The 22856-nt window shown below is 38.6% G+C and overlaps 1 protein-coding gene across 2 annotated transcripts; it reads left to right on the forward strand.

The window, feature by feature from the left end:
- The first annotated feature begins 15076 nt into the window (after nt 1-15076).
- Nucleotides 15077-20898, forward strand: LOC136758539 (torsin-1A). 2 transcript variants are annotated; one of them, XM_066713002.1, is made up of 5 exons: nt 15077-15541; nt 17600-17865; nt 18006-18181; nt 18606-18733; nt 19316-20898. In XM_066713002.1, exons 1-5 carry the CDS (start codon nt 15343-15345, stop codon nt 19558-19560), a joined length of 1014 nt encoding a protein of 337 aa, XP_066569099.1. In that variant the 5' UTR covers nt 15077-15342; the 3' UTR covers nt 19561-20898. The 2 variants fall into 2 exon arrangements, with proteins under 2 accessions (XP_066569099.1, XP_066569100.1); XM_066713003.1 differs by lacking the exon at nt 15077-15541 and adding an exon at nt 16091-16380.
- Nucleotides 20899-22856: the final 1958 nt, after the last annotated feature.

The raw sequence follows: 22856 nt of genomic DNA on the forward strand, positions 1-22856 counted from the left end.
TTGCAGCTTCTTACCTCAGCATCCTGCGGGGTGCATAGAGGCAACACGGTGACTACTCACTGTGCCCAAATTAACATAAAATCAACTGGTAACAAAAAAAAACATCTCCCCTTAATGGAATTATATATACATGAAGCCCTGGCCTCAAATTGCATGTCTTACTATGTAGTTTTGTAATAAGCATAAGAACATAAGAAAGTTTACAAACGAGAGGAGTCCATTTGACCCATCGTGTTCGTTTGGTGTCCATTAATAAATAAGTGATCAAGGATCCTATCCAGTCTGTTTTTGAATGTTCCCAAATTTTCAGCTTCAGCCACATCGCTGGGGAGTTTGTTCCAGATTGTGACGACTCTCTGTGTGAAGAAGTGTCTCCTGTTTTCCGTCTTGAATGCCTTGAAGCCCAATTTCCATTTGTGTCCCCGGGTGCGTGTGTCCCTGCTGATGTGGAAAAGCTCCTCTGGTTTCATGATTTTGAAGACTTGGATCAAGTCCCCACGTAGTCTCCTCTGTTCCAGGGTGAAAAGGTTCAGTTCCCTCAGTCTCTCAGTAGGACATTCCCTTCAGACCTGGAATAAGTCTGGTTGCTCTCCTCTGAACTACCTCTAGAGCAGCGATATCTTTCTTGAAGTGTGGAGCCCAGAACTGTACACAGTATCCAGATGAGCTCTAACTAGTGCATTTTACAGTCTGAACATCACTGCCCTTGTTCTCAATTCTACACTTTTGACAATATACCCGAACATTTTGTTTTCCTATTTTATTGCTTCCCCACATTGTTTGGATGGAGAAAGTGAGGAGTCCAGGTAGACTCCTAGGTCTTTCTCATGTGTTACTTCATCTAGTTCTATTCCTCCCATCGTGTAATTATAGTGGACATTTGTGTTACCTGCATGTAATACCTTGCACTTGTCCACATTGCATTTCATCTGCCAGGTGTCAGCCCACAATCAGCATCAATTATATGTATAATGAACATGAATTTGGAGATGTATTTGGATGGAATTATTCTGAGTTCAAAGATCTCACACCAAAAGCAATCTTTCCAACAGCAGCTGCAGTGTGATGTGGTCTATGCATCTATACATCACGATCAATCAAATCGCCACAATGGGCCACACGACCTCCTCCTGGAAATTTCTTTATGTTCTTGTGATTCGCTAAGATCCTTATGTTTGTGTGGTAACACTTGCTACACTAAGTTGTGGGGCTGCGGTATTCCCAGTTTAAATACTCCAGGGATCTAGCTCTGCAGAGGAAAAAGGCACTGTAGCACATGGCAACGGGCTCTGATGTTGTGGCTTGCTGTTGACATTAATACCAAAATCAGCACTACTCTGACAGCATGCTGATTTCAGCCTCCAGAGTTGCTAAATTGCTCTGAAACAACAGGAATGATGTACAATTCCTGTAGGAAAGAATTTCATATTTATTTTTTCAAATTCTGAAAAAATTTACAAGGCTTTGGTATCTCCCTGTATCAATGAGCGGTTTTGTTGAAGAGAGAGGGAGGTCTGGCCTCTCTCTCCATGATGTTAGTGATTTTAACCTTTCAAGATCATTATCAAAGACTTTTAATTTGATATTGATTTTATTTAAGTGAGCCCCAACTTTAGGATTTTCGTGGACGTGCCTTTTTTTGCAGTTTCTGCATTGCAGTTCAAGATGCATATGAGTCCAATAAAATGTGTAGTTCAGACCAGAGCTCTACACAACTTCTAGGAATAAAGAAACTTGCACAAGAATATGCAATGCTTGCTTAAACGTGTAGGTTCAACTTCTGGGGAAATCAATCCATAACAGTCGAACACATAAAATATTTAAAGAAACCTGTAGGGAAACTCCAATGAGGTAATGGGAAAGGTATCTGCCTTTGAGTCTTGTCAGCTCCCCCGCCAATATTAACACCGTAGAGTGTTTATATTAAAAGCATTGCACAATTCTTATTGTACGGCTAAAGGAAAAGTCCTCTGAGACAAGGGACAGAATTACATCTGTGTCGGTGTTGGTGAGTGAAAAGCACTGTCGTTTTTTCCACCACCAGATTTACACACCCTTGACTTCACAGGAATGCTCTCCCTACATGAAAGCCCCCTGAATAAGAACTAAAGCCAGCAATTAGGAGGTAGTCTTTGTTCTTGGAATGGCCAGTGTTTAATTTCTGATTTAAAAAAATCCTTGTCCTGTTAAGCATTTCGGCCTCGATAACTGGCTGTCTAATGCCACTGCAGAGGTGACAATAAGATTATTTTCCTTTCAACAATCGGGGCTGACATCCCTTCCCACCCCACCCACCAGCCAACTACTCCTGCAGAAAAGGGCATGGGGCCAGGCTTTTAGTTTTGTCTTGGTGTCCCCTTCATTTCTGAAAAAGCACAGCTTTGGATCTGGAGTGGCATGTTTTCAATCTGAAGGGAGAAAAGCAAACAGAAACGCTATATAACATTGAGCAGGATTTAACTGAAAAGACCTACTTGAGCAGAAAATACAATATAGTGTTGCAGATAGATTATCAAATGTAGAGCTGCCTTCCTCGGCATAGACTGGGCCATTAACCCATCCCACTCCAAACACTTCATTCTCTTGTGGTATTTCAATATCCCTTCAAGCAATGATTTCAGAAACTTGCTCCAAGTGCTGTACAAGGTACCTGCATAACTTAAATGCTATTACAGCTATAGGAGCTATTATACAACTCATTTGGAGGACTTTAATCCAAATAGGCATAATAAAAAAATATACTTCAATTGTGTGGTAAATATTGCAGCTAAACGGTTCAATGTGCAAATCAGTATGATTTTTTCCATACTGGACAGTTTCCCATAACCACTGGGACAGCAAGATGTGTGATTCTAACCATATCTGAAGGGCATTCAATCATAATGGCAGACAAGGGAAGAAACTGATTTGCATGGATTGGGACAAAGTATCTGTTGTTACAGTGCTTGCATTTCACAGCAGCATGTTGAAATCTCAGTAACTCATCAGTCCATCTTGGTCATTGTACAATATACATATGCCCATAAGGCAGCCAGCAGCCTGTACCTAAATTAATCTTATTAGCTGGAGTATCAATATCCTGGCTGGACATTTGGAGGATCAGATGGAGGACGAATGGACAGGATGTTTTGATGCAAGATTCTTTGTAAATACATAAGGTAAACAAGGTCATAAAACTGTGTAATACTGTGCACAATCAAATAATGAGTGCAAGCTTGTCACACTTGAAATTAACATTGTCTGTGTCTAAGCAATTATATGAGTAGGTTCTCTTCTTCTATTACAGAGAGAGAATATTTTAAAATTTGTAGGGTTTTCTTGCAATATTATACCACTGCAAATTGGGAAAACAGAAATTGAGGACATTGTCATTTCATATGTGTCACAAGACATGACATTTTTCTCCTCATTTTCCACCCCCCTTTGGACCTTCTATTTGCTCATAGTGTGCTAGGTCAGTAACCTTTTTGATTTGAGATTCTGACACTGGAGATTAAAACACACACATGCACACACATAAACAAACACACACCTCATTCAATTACCGTGGAGCTTGGCCAAGATCCACTTGCACATACTTGTAACATAAAAAATTAAATATTTTGCAATATGAATTGACAGACAAATAGACCATTGCCAAGAAGGGAGAAAAAGAGCTCTCACTAGAAGAAATACACTCTCTGTCTGTAAAAGCACACTCCATCATAATGTTACTTTTGCAAAAAACAAAAAACAAAGAACACTCTTATATTTCCTGACACCGAAAGACATTAAATACCACTAGGTTAAGCATCCAAAGTAGCTTTATCTTGTTGCGCCAGTATCAGCTCCGCTCTACAGACAACAACCAGGGACATGCTGCTTATTTGAACTTCATTCACAGTGAAACATTCTTTCAGCATTGTCAAACAACCATGGTTAAAAGTTGCCGCCTTAGTTAGTGCTAATGAACAGGCTGTTCACTAACAATGTTAGGTCAACAAGTATGCTTTACTTACAAATACCAAGGCAAAGCTGGATTGCTAACTGTAAAACCAGTTTTGTCCCCACTGCTGATAAATCATTACCACCAATCCATCAGCACAGCTTCCCACACAAACCAACGAAACACTCACCATGGTTTAACGAACACACTCACTCACTTAAAACAGAATGCCGTAGATATGAACGTAAATGGAGAGCAACAAAATTAGAGGTCTTCCATATGGCATGGAATGACAGTATAATAAGATTAAAGAAGGCCCTGTCCTCTGCTAGGTCTGCCTACTACTCTAATTTAATAAATATTCATAAGAATGACCTGCATTTAACACAATAGCGACACTTACTAATCAGCAGGTAAAGCCTTCACAGGTTATCCCCGCCAATATCACCTGCAATGACTTACTGGATCATTTAAATAGCAAAGTCAACGACATTAGAAAACAGATAGAACTGGAAACATAAACAAATACTATAGCAGATGCCTGCAGTCCTTCATAGCCCCTGCCTATCTTGGACTCATTTAATGCAGTAAATTGGTCTCCTTAATTACTAAAATGAAAACTACAACCTGCGAACTAGACCCTAAAACTAAACAACTAAAACAATCTCTGCCATTCATTATTCACCTAATACACAATATTATTAACACCTCTTTATCCTCAGGATCTGTTCCCGAATTGTTTAAAACTGTAATTTAACCACTTCTAAAGAAATCCAGTGCCGACCCTAACTTTCTAAAACAATATTGACCTATTTCAAACCTTCCCTTCCTTTCTAAGGTTCTAGAGAAAGTAGCTGTAAACCAACTGCAAGCTTTTTTAACTGATAATCATCTTTATGAAAATTTCAATCAGGCTTCCGTTCCGTCCACAGTACAGAAACAGCCCTGTTAAAAGTATTAAACGACGTGTTTCAGTCCTCCGACTTAGGGCACGCTACTGTTATTATTTTATTAGACTTCAGTGCAGCTTTTCACACAATCGACCACAAAATCTTGATACACCGTTTACAAAACCTTGTTGGCCTGTATCACAATGTTCTGTCATGGTTTAAATCATATCTGTCAAACAGACTCCAATATGTACAGATTAATGAGAACAACTCAAATGTAACAAGGCTCAGTCCTCGGACCTATGCTTTTTTCATTGTGCATGCTCCCTTTAGGTGATATCATTAGACAACATAATATTAACTTTCACAGTTACGCAGACAACACACAATTATATTTGTCAGTAAATCCTAATAATACAATAGACATTAAAACACTAATCTGCTGTCTGTCCGAGACTAAAACATTGATGACAAGTCATTTTCTTATGCTTAATTCTGACAAAACAGAAGTCCTAATTTTAGGGGACAAAAATCTAACTGTTCATCATACACTGACAAAATTGAGAAATTACAAGTTTAATTTATCCCATAATTAGACGGCACGAAACATTGCTAGACTGAGACAATTCCTCTCATTACATTACATTACATTGAAATTGATACACACATTTGTTACATCTAGATTTGATTACTGTAATGCCATTCTGTCAGGCAGCACAAAAAGAGCTATTTCTGCACTTCAAAATGCTGCTGCAAGAATTCTAACTAAACCAAAAAGACATGAACACATCACTCCAGTATTGGCTTCTCTTCACTGGCTCCCCGTGCACTATAGGATAGACTTTAAAGTTCTCTTACTAACATTTAAAGCACTAAAGGGACTGGCACCCCCCTACTTAAAAAGATCTCCTCATCGAATACACTCCAGGTCGGCCAATGAGATCCTAGGAAGCCCGTTAACTAGTGGTCCCTAAAATACGCAAGAAAACCACAGTTGGCAAAGCATTTAGTTATAGGGCCCCCGAAACTGTGGAACGATCTTCCAGCCAATGTAAGAGGGTTTTCCCCTCTGTCTTACCCTTTAAATCACGGCTGAAGATTCATGTGTTTAGTCTCTGTTTTTCTAGCCCATAGTGCTGCTGGTGTGCCATGGACATGCAATGCACAATTGTTTTTGGAAATGTCCTGCATTGCATGACCAGTATCTGAGCACAGCTGTCTTTTTGTCTTCCAACAACATCCCCCTTTGAGGGTCCGATGAGGCACCTCATCTCCCACCATGGAAGTCTGAGGAGGCACAACCCTCCTCCGGGGCACCCCACTACGGAGGGCCAACGGAGCATGCACAGCCAAGGTCTGACGAGCCATCGCCACCAAAAGGCTGTTGATGGTCCAACACCCCCACCCCCGAGGGCTGGCGGGAGGCCTCCTCCAGGGGGAAGACCACAGCCAGCAGCACCGATCAAGAACTTTCTGAACTCCTTGCTGCTGTAATAACTATACTGCCTGGAGGGGAGGCAACCATTAGGCCTAGGCCCTAAGCCGTGGACCCCCAGAGATTAATTTTCTCCTACATGCCATCCATAGGAGTTTTTTGTTTTTCTCTCCTCCTCGCCTAAATGGTTTATTTATTTAAATGTCCATTTACTTTATTTTAGATCATGTTAACTGTTTAAAAGTCTATACTGATTTTACTTTATTGAAGTATTTATATATTATTTTATTTTGCTGTACATTTGTTGTATGTTTACCAGTCTGTAAAGCACTCTGTGGCTACCCGGCGAAGGGTGCTATACAAATAAAAATAGATAGATTGATTGAATTAATACCTGCCAACAATTGTTGGCTACGTGCAACCATGTTCAATGGCCTAAAGAGGCAAAGGAAATGAGCAGTCATTTAATCCCAGCTGCAGTGAAGAGCAGTTGAGGACCCTGTGAGCAAAAGGGTGGGGAACACTCATCTGTCTGACATAGTATTATCAGTGGTGAGTAGATGAGCCAGCGAGACCTGAGGGTGAAGTGACATGAAGGAAGATTTATTGGACCCCGGTCTTAAAGACTCATGGGGCCTCCCTTTGAATGAAAGATAGGCGACAGGTGAGGAGATTAAGGCGTTTGATGCTAGAGGAGGCTTGGATTAGCGTTAATAGGGAGGAATTCTGCTAATGCAGGAGAGGGCTGTAAATACACTGAGAAGCGTCTGTTTTACCATTTCTATTCAAAATCCACAAATCCCTTCACTACGTATACACTGCTTCTCACACAGTATGTGTCACTGTGTAAAATAATACCAAAACATGTTAAATATGTTGAGATACATGAGTCAATGTATCAATGAGGTTAAATATTGATACAAATATTATTTATGTATGAATAGGTATACATACAATTGCAATGTATTTTGTTAAACTGTAGAATGAATGTGACTCAGCCCTTTACTATGTTTACTATGGTGAAGGTACCATATGATGCTGGCAATTTTAACATGGTTTTACCATCGTTTTGCAGTGGTGTCCTATGGGTTTTACATGCCTTCACTGTGCTTTAACTGCACTGGACCCTGGGAATACCATGATGTACCATGATGAATGTTTCTCAGGCATGTTTACTATGTTGCAGCAGTGTGTACTCATTCTTCAATGTAGTAAAGCATGTTGAGCCCATAGGAAGCCAATGGTAAAACCACAATAAATTTACTTACACAAAAGGTACATAAAGGAATACCTTCCAGATTAGATACAAAATAGACTGAGTCACAAATCATTCACAAAGTTTCACCAATTCCATATATTATGTGAATATAAATCTGCCATATATCGGCTATAATTTTTTTCTACTTTGCTGATAATTCCCCCGCAAAAAGCTGCACTGAAAATCCACTGAAAACTCATGGTTCCGTGGTATAAAGTAGTCCAGTTCTCTGTTTAGTTTAAACTAAACTAAAAACTATTTTAAAAATCTGGTTTGTGTTTGTAGAGATCTCCTGCATACGAAAAGGATACAGCCAAGTGTGGATGGAAAAGATGTCTTGTTTGGTTGTGCAGCCTCAACTTTCCCTGTCTTAACACTTGCATTATCAAAGGAAACAAAATCCCCTTTCACTGTTATCTCGGCCAGCAAGATGTTCTGTTCTTTGTCTGTGACTGTGCCCCCCATTACCCTGTGCCCTTAGAGGGGAGAGGGAGCCGGTGAAGGTTCCTGCTTGTTAGCTGTAATTAATACCAGTCGCACTGTATATTAAAAAAAGGGCTTCCAGTCAGACTTTCATAGCTTAAAAAAATAAAAGTTTCTTTGTACTCATTATACCCACGGGGCAATTCATATAGCAGATTTATTTACCCCCCCCCCTGAATAAGGACACCTTGCCAAGAGACTCTATAGGTTCAGATCACCTTGCCACATTTGATTGATTACATTTTTATTCACCTACCTGATGTATCGTTAAATGGCTCATTCACAAAGCAGTCCCAGAGGACAAAGTAGGCTACAACTATATTATGTAACAAGCAAGTCACTCTGCATCTCAGTATTAAATTGGTTCATGGCAGAGTTAAACAAGTCTAAGAGCTGCTTTTTCTTACTCTATTGAAGCCTGTATACCCATCTTAAAGTACCAGGACATAAAAAGCAGTCCAGTTGGCTGAACCTTTTAAACACCCTGCAGAGGCTGCCTCCAACGTCTCCCTGAAGATCTTTAAAACTGCCAGCAGCTTCCTGTTGGAAACAAGAAATGACAGGTCTCTGGCAATATCAGATATTCATATTCAAATCTGTCCAAAATATCCAGTGAGTTTAAGTTATTTGTTTTGGGGGGTTGGGGGGAGTTGAATAATTTGTGTTTTTTATGATTTCATGGATGACTCAGACTTGAGAGTAATGGCTTCCCTCCTTGTTACCTTTCTTGTGTTTCCTTAGGGAGAGTGAACATAAAAGGAGTTATGTGAAGTCAAGATGTGTCTGTCGGGGCCTGAGATCTAGGTACAACGCAATACTCTGATGCAGGGTTTGCCTTTTAACCTTTGCCCTAATTCCAAACAGTCAAAGAGAATGAAACCCAAATAGCCCTAATCTTATAAGAACATCGTCTCCTTTATTATTTGACCCAGTTTAGCTTAATTCAAACTGGACATGAAGGAAGGGGTTTGGGGGGGGGGGGGGGTTGGGGAACACACTGCACAAATTCAGTATGCATATGATTAATGGGATCTATATCATTCCAGACTGACTGAGCTTGTCTAATCTCTTCCAGTGAAACCCTGTTTGCTTACTCTCTACTGCTTATCTGCAACTGTAGTCTTGTTAGTCTTGAGAAATCAAGGTCATGGGTCACTGGTGACTGTTCCTGATTGCTGTGTGGTGATTGGTTGTGGGGGTGCCAGGCTTCCTTTCATACCTTCACCAGGGTTTGTATGGAGCTGCAGGAGATCAAATTTAAACAGCCATTGAGCAATTCCTTAATAATAATTAATAAATACAGAAATACTTCACATACTGTTTTACAAAGGGAAATTAACTCGAACATGGTACAGATCTAATTGGGGGTGTGGATTCGGTGCCTTCTCTCTTCAAAAACAGAATTAAATGTCATTAATAGGCATGTGTTTCAAGGTAGAACTGAGCCATACTGACATAGAAGTGTCAGGAAACGAACTGCCACTATGAGTTAATAAGCTCTCTCTTTTTTGTAAATATGAAAAGTAATCTTCAGAACCAAACATCTCTAGGCAATTTACAATTATTATATCAAGAACACAGAAAAACAGAATGCATGAAACTGGAATGCTATAGCCATTGCGAGTAGCACTAATTAAAATTACAACTAATTACAAGAGAAAGCTAAATTACAGTCATTTTTCAGATGAATTGTGAAAGTCCCCACAGACTGTTTGCCAATATTGTTTTTGTTAGTCAAATATTAAAACTCAGCTCAGGGAATACAAATTACTTCATTCGGCTTGTGTCCCCATTTCTTATTTTCTTTCAATTATGTCCTTATGCCACTAAGACCAAGATAAACAATCCACTTTAAATGGGGGGCCATATGTTTGCTGTGTTCCACCGCTTCAAATTAGAAAGCCATTTGCAATCGGATGTTAGGCCATTGGTGCACATGTGATTGCCAGATTTATTACGATTTGAAAAGCAATACAGAATCCTGTAATAAATGCCCCACATATTGACTTAAAATTACTTTTTAGGAGCGTATAACACCGCCTGACTTCCATGAATAGGCTTAATATTTATGCATCTGTTCCCTGGCTCCCCCATTGCAAATCAATCTGTGTACTGTAGCAGATTACAAAGCCTTGTACAAAAGCATGTGTTCGACCACCTCCAGGTCACAATGGATTGGTGTTATGAAGACAGTCGCTATTGTGGTACATGGGAGTGATGTGTGTGGGGGTGTCTTCAGTAGCCGTGGTATAATGCAGATCAGAGAGCTATAACCAGCTAAAACCAGTAAGCTTTAGGATTACATTACAGATTTTTCAAAGCATCTGTTTTTCTTTTGTCATGCAATAAATCAAGAACTCTCATTTGATCGTACTGCCCTATCAACAACAATATTTCCTATTGTCGCCACACTATTTTTAGCAAGGCTATTTTTATGTCATGCTTTAATTTTGTCTAACAAGATTAATAACGTTAATATGCACTTTTTTTTTTTGTCACTGCTGAGATCTTAACAAACCCATTATATCAACCAACAAAATGATACCACACATGATTAAGGCTAGGATTAAATTAAAACCCTTGACCCACCTGCAAATTGTACTCAGTTGCGGCTTTATTTTTTATAAGATGCCACTTTCTTCTAATCAGAAATGTAACCACTATGATGTACAGGTTTGTAGTCTGTTATTAGTGGGTGGGTCAAGGTTTTGATTTAATCCGGCCCCAAGACTCATTATAAATGAGTGCTGGATCGGGCCTGTTTGTGCACCAGTTTTCAAACTAAGGGTTAAAGATTACACCTTCTGTTGAAAATGCATTAAGCAGTGTAAAAAGCTTAGGTTCAAGTATTAATCTTTTGACTTCCACTACTGCTTTATAATACTGTATTAGTATTAGCATTCAGATTATTATACCTTTTATTTTCAATGGCACTTTGGCTCAATCTGGTGGTTCTTGTTGAAAGTGATATTTTGAAAATGGAAAACGTTGGTATCTTGTCGATCTTGTATTGTGTTACATATTAACTTTTGTAACGATGCTGTCTCACAGTTAACAAGAAAGATTAGGATTTTTTTTTTTTGTATAATTTGATATTCCTGAATTGATGTGGGCTTTTGATGGTTCCCATATTTAACTTAAAAAACAAACAAACCAAAAAAACAGAAGTGAACAAATCAGAAAATAATACATTCAAAACTGCTGATGACTTAACAAATATAACCAATTTCCTAAGCCGATACAAAAGAATCATTATGTTATATGATAAAACATCCCAAACCACATCCTTGCAGAGTTTGCAACCCTAGCAACTGAAGGTATTGTTTTTTGTTTCAATGTAATACAGATAGAAAAATAAAAAGCATATATTTCCATTAAAACACTGGGAAAGTGTGGTAAAGAAAACACAAGTTCCCTAAAGAGAGTCGAGAGAATATCATTTTTAAATTGTGCTTTAAGTGAATTCATTGTGCAGACATGGAAACATTTATAAGAATTTATTAACCAGAAACATAAACACAGTATCTACCCGTGATACTCTCCAGGAGAGTATTTAAACTGAATGGTTAATAAAAATAAGAAACACACTGTTTTATCCATTTCAAGAAACAAATATATAATAATGGAGCTTCTGTTTTCACAATTCAGTTCTAATATGTCTGCATTTCCTAGAGGTGATGTAATAACTTGGTGCTCTTGACTCTAACCTTGCTTCTTCCATATCTCTTTCCATAAAGCTAAGCTTTTGCTGAGGGAATGAATCACGCAGAGTTCATTTCTTTCTTGTGATTTGTCATTAGCATTGCTGAAAGGAGAGTGGTAACATGAATAACGACAATTCTCAGGTTGTACTGCATGGCTACACAGACCATTTGCTTTGATGGTACTCTTATTGAACCCAAAATCTACTGCTGGAGCTGGCAAGATGCGCAGCCTTCGGCAGCAGTGTTATTGCAGTAGTCATCAAAAAAAGAGAATATTTACACACTCCGAAATACCTCAGGTTTAAGGAAGCGAACTCCCTTTCCACTGTGGCTTGTTCAATTTTGCTCTGGGAAATTGCAAGATTGCGACTTAATATCTGAGAAACAGCCCATCCCAGGCAATTAAAAAACATCAAAGGGCTGCAAGACCATGGGCTAACCTCAAGCTGCATTGTGTGCTGCTGCGATTTATAATCCATGGCAATAGCGTATCGCTCTTCACACAACATTTGGAATAATTAGGGTAATATAAAAGAAGTAGTTATCTTAATTCGTGGTGCAAGTGTAAAAAATATCAAACCTTAAACAGTAAGACCTTAGGAATTTACTGGTAATGTGAAATGCTACTGCATTTTAATGCAATTCAATACTTGCGTTTGTTGAGAGGAATGAAAAGGTTTTTTTTCTTTTCATGTTTGAATGTATTCTGAACATTGAATGAACAATGTTGTTAAAAATCTGCTGAGAAATAAATAATGTGTAATGCACAGGACAAAATTATCTTTGTACAATGCATGTCTCATCACCTTATTGGAAGCTTGAAACTGCATTACTTCATCACTTTGTTCAGTATACTGTGGAGTTTTACTTGCATTTTCTGTGGTGTACTGCTGAAAACCCAAGTTCTTTGTATGCCTATTGTAACAATGCACCAGGAAGGGGGCCAAGGGGGATAATTTGGGGAGCAAGGGATCTGTTCAGTCATCATGCTCATATACTATTGTTGACTTTTGTTTTTTAGACCTCTTGCTGGGGCAGACTGCAGTGTGTGGATTACAGACCACCAGCCTTCATCAACCCGTGACCTATCCAACTCGCATGTCCAGAGGTGAAAGACTATACGATGTAATCTTCTAACCTGTTCTGTGCATTTTAATCTTTCAACAAAATGAGGTGTGTGTGTGCGTGTGTGTGTGTATGGAGGGGAGCCAGGAAAGGAAAAGAGCTAAAAAAAGAACTAGAGACCAGTCACACATAAGCAGCGACTTGAGAAACCAAACTTACGGATTCATATTTATTTTAATACAAATCTGAGATGTATTGTGTTTAAACTGGTGCCATGATGCTTTAATTGGCCCCTGCAGGTTGTGATACTGGAGATTACTGGTGTCAGTTTATTTGTTCTGAGGCTTTTCTCTCCTCCTGGGATCGCTGTACATCTTTCATACACTGTTCACTCTGATGTGCCAGGCTACACATGGAATCAATTATAGCTGTTTAAGGTCTCATCCTGGTGTTACTAAGGTGTGGGGGAAGTCAATGTGCAATTTGACTGACTTTTTAGAGTATCAAATACATCCCATGGTTTTTCACCCACATAGAAACTAAATGTGAACCAGCTTCAAATTACACTTGTAAAATCCAGTTTGGGGAATGAGGATCAATTAGCTACAATGCATTCTGCACATGAAAATGAGTTTCAGTCTCATTACACAATGTTTTTCAATTTGGTGTTTTCCACAACTGCCATTATTGTAGAATTATGGAAAGATGGTTGAGAAAACCACAAATTAACTAAATTGGTAATCTGCGTAAATGTATAATTATATATATATATATATATATATATATATATATATATATAAGCTTTGCAACAATTCTACCTGTTAACTTGTGTTCCTTGGTTTAAATAACTAACTTCACTGTGCAGTATGTGTATGCTGTGTAAAAGTGGGAGGAATATTCTACAAAGAAGCACAAAATATCATAATCAAATACTTTCAAAATCCTGAAAGTCTTTCTTCTGATGAGAATTTAGTTTTATAAATAGTAACTGTGCCTCTAGAGGAATACAAAGCATGCTCAGCAGGTGAATGCATATTAACTATGCTGTCCAATCTATCTTTAACTCTGTAGTGACATCTAGTGGCCCTCAAGATATGTGCAATTATTATTATTATTATTATTATTATTATTATTATTATTATTATTATTTTATGTAGTCAAGAACATCCTGTTAAACTCAGAACAAGGAGGCATGCACCATTCAAGTGGAAAAAACCTGTCAGCAGTTTAATTTGAAAGGGTATATTGAAATTGTTCAGTGTTTGTGGTGTTTACATAAATGCTTAAATCTTGCAGTATATCTGTTTTGAGATTAGTTGCCAGATTTTCTAAAAGAATACATTATTTTGTTGTTGTTGCAAAGTTGTAAATAGACACATAAGATAAAGGTCACCTAATATGTTAATGAAAAGTTATATGGACTTGTACCTATTCCAAGTAAAGTTTTCAAAACAAAAATGTTAAAAATGCAGGAAGGAATAGTAGGTAAGGTAGTCTTAGTTGCTGTAAGTATTCATGAATTGGCTGTAAGCAAAACAGGCTTCTACACTTATTTAATTAATTGTCATTTAAACAGAATATATATATATATATATATATGTTTTCAGATCTTTGAGGTCAGGTTCTGTTCTTAGAAATGAGTTTGCTTCTCGGCCCCTGTATGGGTTAAATGTTAGTTTAAATTTGGCAACCAATTGTTCAATGCCAAATAACACAAATGCATTATGTGGCAATGAGAGCATAATCCCAGCCAGCCTGGAGCAAGAGTTTGAAGTTCACTTGGGGCATGGGTGATGAAACCATGTGTTTACATTACGCTTGTCTTTCTCTGAGTAAAATTTCAACATTGATTATAAACAAATATTGTATTTTATTTTACTGAATTTAGTTAGCATTTGAGATAAACAGAAGTCTGTGCAACTGTTTTTTTAATATGTTATACCATAGTTATAGAATCTTTTTTTCATAAAAGCTCACATACATATATTTACTGATACGTTTATTTGTGGCAGTGTTTTTTTCCTGTTAATACAATAAATCCTAATCATCACTTAATTACAAATGTTCGTTTCAATTAATGATAATGTTACAATATAAATAATAAACTTATGTTTATGGTAAACCTTGGTGGTAAAACCATCTAGGGGCGGACGTCTGGGTAAAGGTGTGCAATAATCTGTAATACCATTCACTATCACCGTAACCGCCATCATAATGTGAGGTGCCATTTCTGTCACTGAAACAAGAGGTCATTCCCATTACCTTTGCCCCTCATAAAGATGGCGGCGGCCTCGGGAAGTGAGCTCTAGGACACGCCCACAGGCATGCTCTTGGGTGGTTTAAAGTTAAGCGGATCGGGATTCTGTGTTTGATTTTTATCTGTTTGCAAGTCAAAGCCATATAGAAGACAAACGACAACATATTTGTACATACGTGTTTGAAAGCTGTATGGAATTACATTTTTTGGGCGACGGTAGCGAACTTGGTCTTAACTCCTGGAATCACCTGCTTTATAAAACACAGAGCATCATTTGCACAAGTTGTCCTGACCTTGTGCGTTTTCTTGGGAAGAAGACACGACCATGAGGCCGCCTGGACGAGTTGTGTTTGTCGTGTGGACCCTCTGCAGCGCGGCGGCGGCCACGGCGATCGAGCCCATCAGCACAAGCATTGCTGTGGGCATGGCAGCTGCCCTCACTGGCTTCCTGGCGACCTACCAGAATGTGCTCTACTACTTCCACGAGTGCTGCAGAGAAGAGTGGATTTCTTTAAACGGATCAGGTAGCCGATACCAGGTGCCCACAGCCCTGCACTTTGCTTGTAATGTAATTATGTCACAGGTGCACAACTGCGGAAATCTGCGCTACAGTATCTCGTATTATTCCTGCTCCAGCAGTAAGCCGGTGAGCAGTGTTTCTTTGAATACATTAGTCTATCAGTGTCAGATCAGAATATGCGACTGACAGCAGTGCCATTAGCCTATGATGAATAGTGCCTACCGTGCAATGTGCCAGTATTGTATTGAATGGATATGCACAGGACATAGAACTGCTCATTAGACTTAGATGTCCTGTCCTTCTCAATTCAGATATTTTGTAATGACAGTGGGCACCCGGCAAGTTATCTATTCGAAATGTCTATTTTGTAAAATAAAATGATCACGACATACTGCATGACAGTATTATTAGTAAAATAACATCGTGAAGAAAGTAAATGCATGTTGTGCTTTTCATCATTTAACCGATTAATTGTGGATATTACTCAAGATTAACAAACATAATAATAACGTTGTATTTGCGCGACTGGAGAAACGCGGCTTGTCGCACTATAATGACGTCATTTGCGGATGTAGTTGTCTCTTACTCCTGTTTCTGGTCAAGTGTACCTTTGTATTTTGTCGAATTACATTTCTTTCAAGAAACCTGAAATGAGAACTTTACGTCAGCCGCTGCTACTTTTCTTTCTTCTTATGTCACAAGTGTGTATTCGTGCATTTGAGCCCGTTACAACCACTGTTGCTGGTGTATTACTAACAAGTGCAATTTATCCGTTCGGTTATAAAATATACAATTTCTTCCACGAAAATTGTAACGATGACTGGCTCACATTTAATTCAACGGGTAAGGGATTTTACCTTATTTTCTTGTAACTAGACAGCACTATTATATAGTGTCATGCTACTGAATTTCTTCATGAAGTTTAGGGTTCTCGGTTTCGATTTAGCTGGAAGCTGGAACTTACAAATGAAAGCGAAATGATTTTGAAAAATCAATTCAAACTAATAATTTTATAAAACAGTATGTATTCTGCTGATGAAATTGACAAATGTCGGCTCACATTGCCACAGTGAACTGCATTGCTCATGAAATTTGGATTTTGGAATTTTGGTCTTGGTTGATAAAGTGCACATCCATATTCAAATGACAAAATGGCTAATTTGGCAGTAAGCTATTGTGGTGCTCGAATCAAGCATATGAAGAATCCATTATAATTTTCATGCATGTATATATAATGTATTGTGGGGGGGATTATTATTCAGAAGATGAACCATACACCTTAAACCAACGAAACGCTATGATGAATGCACAGTCAACATGAAGCCTAATGGGTATTAATAGTAGCCTGAAATTGCTGATGTAGTATTTTATTACTTCAGATCAGCACAAACAGACATTAATCAGATGCAACTGCAATTGCTAGTTACACAATAATCAAATAAGTTATAAATGTTTGTCTCATACAATACTTATGTATTTTCATGAGACACAGACTGACTTAGATTTTTTAAGTAAAAATATCCATTATTGTTCCTTTATTTGTTGGGTTTGTTAGATGCTACACAATTCCCAGTGTTGCATAAATTAGTCTCATGTATACATTTTTTTACGTTATTTGTTTGAAATTGTGTTATGAATATATAAGTAATGTACACTTATGGGCTCCCTAACAGGGTTTTAATAACTTTATATTTAATTATCCTTTGAAAAGATCTTACGGTTTTTGGGTTAAACAGTGCCACTATTTTGACATGAAATGCTTCTGCAGCTATCCATGTTTTCGTAATGCAGCCTGCAACCAATGGAGTAATACTTAAGTAAATAAGCAGTCTTACCTTGTCCCCTATGGAAATCTGTTAGTAGGAATTGGCACTGCAAACCCTACTAAGCAAACGCATAGTATGGATAGGAAAATGTGGATGATTTTATTTCCATTGCCACTATGTGATATACTACATAACAAGATCAGACGTATAATGATTGTGCAATAGGTGTTTGTTGGCAGCTATGATGTGTTTTTACTACATTAATTTGTGTTTCTTTCATGTTTGTTTTGCCTAAGGTTTGGAGGCTGACCTTGAGAAGAAACTGTTTGGGCAGCATGTGGCTTCTAAGGTGATTCTTAAGGCAGTGACCGGCTTCATGGAGAACAAAAACCCTAAGAAGCCACTTGTCCTTTCTCTACATGGGTGGACAGGGACGGGCAAGAACTTCATTAGCCATCTAATCGCTAAAAACATCTACAGGAATGGGATGAAGAGCAGCTTTGTGCACCAGTTTGTGGCCACTAATCACTTTCCTCATCCCGGTGAAGTTCAAACCTATAAGGTAAATTGGGCAACGTAATTTCTTTACCTAGAACAGATATTATTTCTGAAGTTATTGTGTATGATGTTTTTATTTATCCTCCCTCCATGTAAGACTAAGCCATTTGGGCCTTTTAGTCATGGGCTTTATTGTCTTTGCAGGCACAGCTTCAGCAGTGGATTCGAGGGAATGTGACCAGTTGCCCTCGATCTATGTTTATATTTGATGAAATGGATAAAATGCATCCTGGACTTATTGACAGCATAAAGCCATTCTTGGATTATTATGAACATTTGGATGGTGTCTCCTATCACCAAGCTATTTTCATCTTTCTCAGGTAAGTGAGGAGGTATGCTTTGTCAGCTATAAGTTGTACTCCAGTACATATTGCCATGCTTTGAGCTCTTTTGGACATGCAGAGTCCTGTACTTTGTTAAATGTTTTTCATGGAAGGAAGACACTTTGACATAGGACTTTCTCTCCAATGGTGTATTGGTAGATGAGACGAGAGGAAGGGATGGTGATGTACAGTTTCGACAGCTGTTTTGATTGCAGTTAAATTTTATATCTCAGTCAATATCTGGTCAAAGGCACATTGAAAGAAGCATATTTTCAAACCAAAATGCCTTGAGAGATCCACATTCAACAGTTCTCTACTTTTGAGAAAGGCATCGCTTGATACTTTTAAGCAAGGCTTGATTGTCATATTATGTCAAACAAATCTCAGCCTTTACTCATCTCTTTTTGTCTGCTATTAATAGCAATGCAGGTGGAGGGAAAATCAACGAGGTTGCCCTGAGATTCTGGGACGAAGGCAAAGAGAGAACAGACATTCAGCTGAAAGACTTGGAGATATCATTGTCCCTCGACGTATTCAACAACAAGAATAGTATGTATACCTGTACTTTACTCATTTTCTCTGATCTCTAACCCTACAGCCTTCTTATTTGTTACTTTTTTTAAATTTCAGAAAAGTTTTTTTTGTATATCATAGTTTTGTAAATGGATGTATTGCCATCCCTGTTTTTTTAATACTTTCATAGTGTTTCAATTTGAGAGATTCCTCCTTTGCAATTAGTTATTAGGAGCATTTTAAATTATTTTAGAGAGGAGAGTGAAACTTTCTTCCTTACAGGGTTTTTCACCGATCTTCAAGGATACGTGCAGTTCCTTGTTTGGGCTTCCAGTTTCTCTCACATTGCTGAAAATACAGATTGATGTTATCTCTATAGAAAAAGGCTAAAGTATTAGTTAAATATAATGTTAATGAATGGTTATACTTGTGTTTTTACTTTACTTTAGAGGGTGGCTGAAAAGAAAACAACATTTTATAATGAATCATGATTACTATACATATTATACACACACTATGTACTATATAGAATAATAACGTGTTTGAATTTGCAGACCTGAACCTGATTTTGAAGCCTGTGCTTGTGTCCATAATGTGTCGTGTTGTGTGTTGTTGTAGGTGGATTTTGGCACACCAGCCTCATTGATAAGAACCTGGTGGACTTCTTCATTCCCTTACTGCCTCTGGAGCATAAACATGTGCGGATGTGTGTATTAGCCGAGATGAAGGAGCGTGACTTGAAACCTGATGAGACAATTGCTAATGAGATTGCCAATGAGATTAACTATTTCCCCAAGGAAAAGGAGATTTTCTCTGTCAAGGGATGCAAAACTATTGGTGGAAAACTAAGTTATTACACCTAGGGATTCTGGCGGAAGAAGTGGGGAAAAGAAAATCCATCCAGGGGTCGTGCATCTTTAACTGCCAAAGCAGGAGAATCCAGTTGGGACAGTGTACAGGAGAGCACATGGTGGCCCTGTTTACAAACTCTTTATTAGCCTTTGCTCTATAAATGCTGGGAAAATACAGGACTATACAAACACCGCAACAAAATGTTCCTTCCCACATTACATGAAAAAGAAGGAAAAGGAAAACAGCCCTTCAGTATAGTTAATTCAATCAGGTGTACAGATTCAGTGATTTAATGTGTATTTAAAAGCAAAATCACTTTTTAAATTCAAATGCAGTTTGCTATAAAGGGATGTTTTGTTTTTAATGTTGTGGAGCATTTGTTTTGTTTTAAATCAGCACTAAAGACAAATAAATGTAGCTGAGGTCTCCATGACCAGACAATAACTTCTGCAATAGCTCAGTGATTTCTATTTCCGGAATATGCTTTTCCATTTTTCTTCTTCCTCCTGCAGTCAGGTGATGTGTCTCATCGTAAATTCAAAACCTTTTAGGAAGTGAAATCTTTTTTGTACACTTTTTTTTCTATTCATAATAAAATGTATTGCTAATGTTTTGTTTTTTGTTTACCTCCCCAATTATGACTGCAGAATAGCAATTTATGTACTAAATCACTGAAACCGGAATTGGGTTTTGGAATGCCTTATCAGTTCAATTCTGTATTTAATGTCACTTGAACAATGATCTTGGGGAAGAATCTGTATTAATAGGCTCTAGTATGAAATGATGATCCAGTGTAGTCATGTTACTTGCTCATTTAATTAAGTTGTAATGGCCAAAATTGATGTAATGTTCATATCACTATGTTGTCGTCCAAAATGTCTTCTGTTCCCAAGCAAAACCAAGTCGCTTCTAATCATCTTTGCACATTACAGAAGGTCTTGCAGAGCTCTTCAGTTTGTTTGGGAGTTTTAATTGTAAGGAAATGTACCGAATTACAGATACATTTTTTTATAGAGCACAATAACACCTTAATGATAGACCATGGGCCATATTCACAAAACATACTGTTGTGCCAAGTTAAAACATATTTTTTCTAATGATGAAAGAAAGAATTGAGTCACATTGCTCTTTTCAGCGCTTTTATAAGTTAACGAACAAATTATATGTAAAGTGTTTGGTTTTCCATCCTTAAACATAAAAGTCACCCAGGTTTGATGAATATGGCCCAGTGAATCTAATCGCAGTCCAATTCACCCATGCAGTGTGTCTTGTCTTCTTGTTTATTTTGTGTCAATCTCTTGTGGTGTCAGTGTATTTTCTGTTTCTTTGCTAAAAAAACAACAAAAACACATTGTATTCTATTTATTTCCTGTACAGATATGTCTTGCACATGTTCTCCTTCTAATTTGTTTAGAAATGTCAAGTGTGTCAACAGGTAGCTCCTGCCCTTGAGGGGTGCAGGGTTTTTGTTTGTTTTTATTTATGGCCTTTAAACATTCAAAACATTGGAAAGTAAGTTGGTATAACATGATATACCCTACAACTGTGCTGGGTGCACAGAGGAAGCTTTTAAACTACAAAACAACAAGTCTACCAGTCTAATTTTATATCCAGTAGAATGTGACTCATATTTCATAAGATGTGTTAACAAATTAGCTTTGACCAACAATATATGTGCTGTATGATCCAAGCATGACCAATTTCAGCCTAGCTGTGGCCAGACAAGTTTGATTAATTCTCATCTAGAGGTAATGCATCTTTATATTTATTAAGATTGCTTGAAGACTATCAGAATTGTTATTGTGTATGATTACAAACCAGACAATCCAATGTCACACTTACAGTATGTATTGAACTTCAGTCAAAATAGTAGTTAAAACAATAGGCTGCGAATGCCACTGTGGTTATCTATGAAAAGAACCACTGCCCAAGGGGGAGGGGTTTTCAGCGCGCATTCACTGGAATGTATCAAAGCTGCCATTGGCCTTTGTGCCCAGCACTCAAACAGGACCCTTCCAGGTAACATCTGCACAAAGACTTCCTCTTTTTCCGTGAGCAAGAACTCCCAAGCAACTTAACAAACCTTGGGTAGAGTAGAGTTTCTTTTCTCAGACAACCATGATTGCATTCATAACCTATTCACAACCTGCCCAAGGGGGAGGGGTTACAGTATAACCAAACTGTTGCAAGGGAGAAGGCAGTAAGCTGGTAAAAGAGCTTGCTCCAAGGCGTACCTACTAGGAGCCATACCAACTCTATGATAGAAGCCACAGGGGCCACATCCGGGCTGCCCAGACGCGAAGACCACAGTCACACTAAACTGGGAAGAAATAACGAATTGTGTATCTACAGGGCAACAAGAAAGCTTGTACCTACTGTGAAGCCTGGTAATAGCGGCCTCCTGCTCTTCTAACGAGGCTAGGAGCGGGGCCAAATACCAAGACCACACCATATAAGCACAGGGTGTAGTCTCACACCCTGTGCTCAACATACAGCGGGCTAACCAACTGGATAGCCACTGTAGGATAATTCAATTAATAATAATGGAGCTATATACACAGAAGCAGCAGCCCCCCGCACAGCTAGTATAGCTAGGGTGGGGCCACAAACTGCTGGCAAAGGAACTATATACATAGCGAGGCACAATGTGACTTCACTAACAACAGGAGCAGGTATCCATGCTCAACTTAATAAGGAGCGGACAAGCTCACCTGTCTATTCAAATTAACTATATACACTGCGGGGTGAAGGAGACAACTCATGCACCACATGCAGGACACAGGAGCAAGTTACACACTGCCGACCAGCAGCTAGCAGCAACAGATGTTCTACTGATGTCAAAAATAAATTAACTATATACACATCAGGGCACAAGAGTAAGCTCAAAAGCCTCCAACTGAACACAGCAGCAGTGGCATAGACTGACAAAGGAACTATGTACAATGGTGGGGTACAGGTGTAAAAATGCACTCCTGCCTACAGAATTAACTATATACAAGTCACAGTCTGGTAGGAAGGGAAGACGGTTCTGTGTCGCTTCTCTCAAGCACGCACTGCAGAGGCAGACAAGGATAGAATAGCCAGGAGCCAATGCCTGATAGGCTACTGAGGCTAAACTGAACCAACACCAAATTCCCAATAGAGGGAACTGGTCCCATCACAAATGTGCGCGGCAAGACCCAACTTGCAGCCGCATAGAAGTCTGCCAGTGGGGCACCTTGAAAAAGGGCCCATGACGTGGCTATACCTCGAGTCAAGTGGGCCACCAGGCATTCAGGCACTGGGGCTCCAGCTGACTCAGGCCATG

The sequence above is a fragment of the Amia ocellicauda genome, chromosome 9 (assembly GCF_036373705.1).
Source record: "Amia ocellicauda isolate fAmiCal2 chromosome 9, fAmiCal2.hap1, whole genome shotgun sequence".
NCBI lineage: Eukaryota > Metazoa > Chordata > Actinopteri > Amiiformes > Amiidae > Amia > Amia ocellicauda.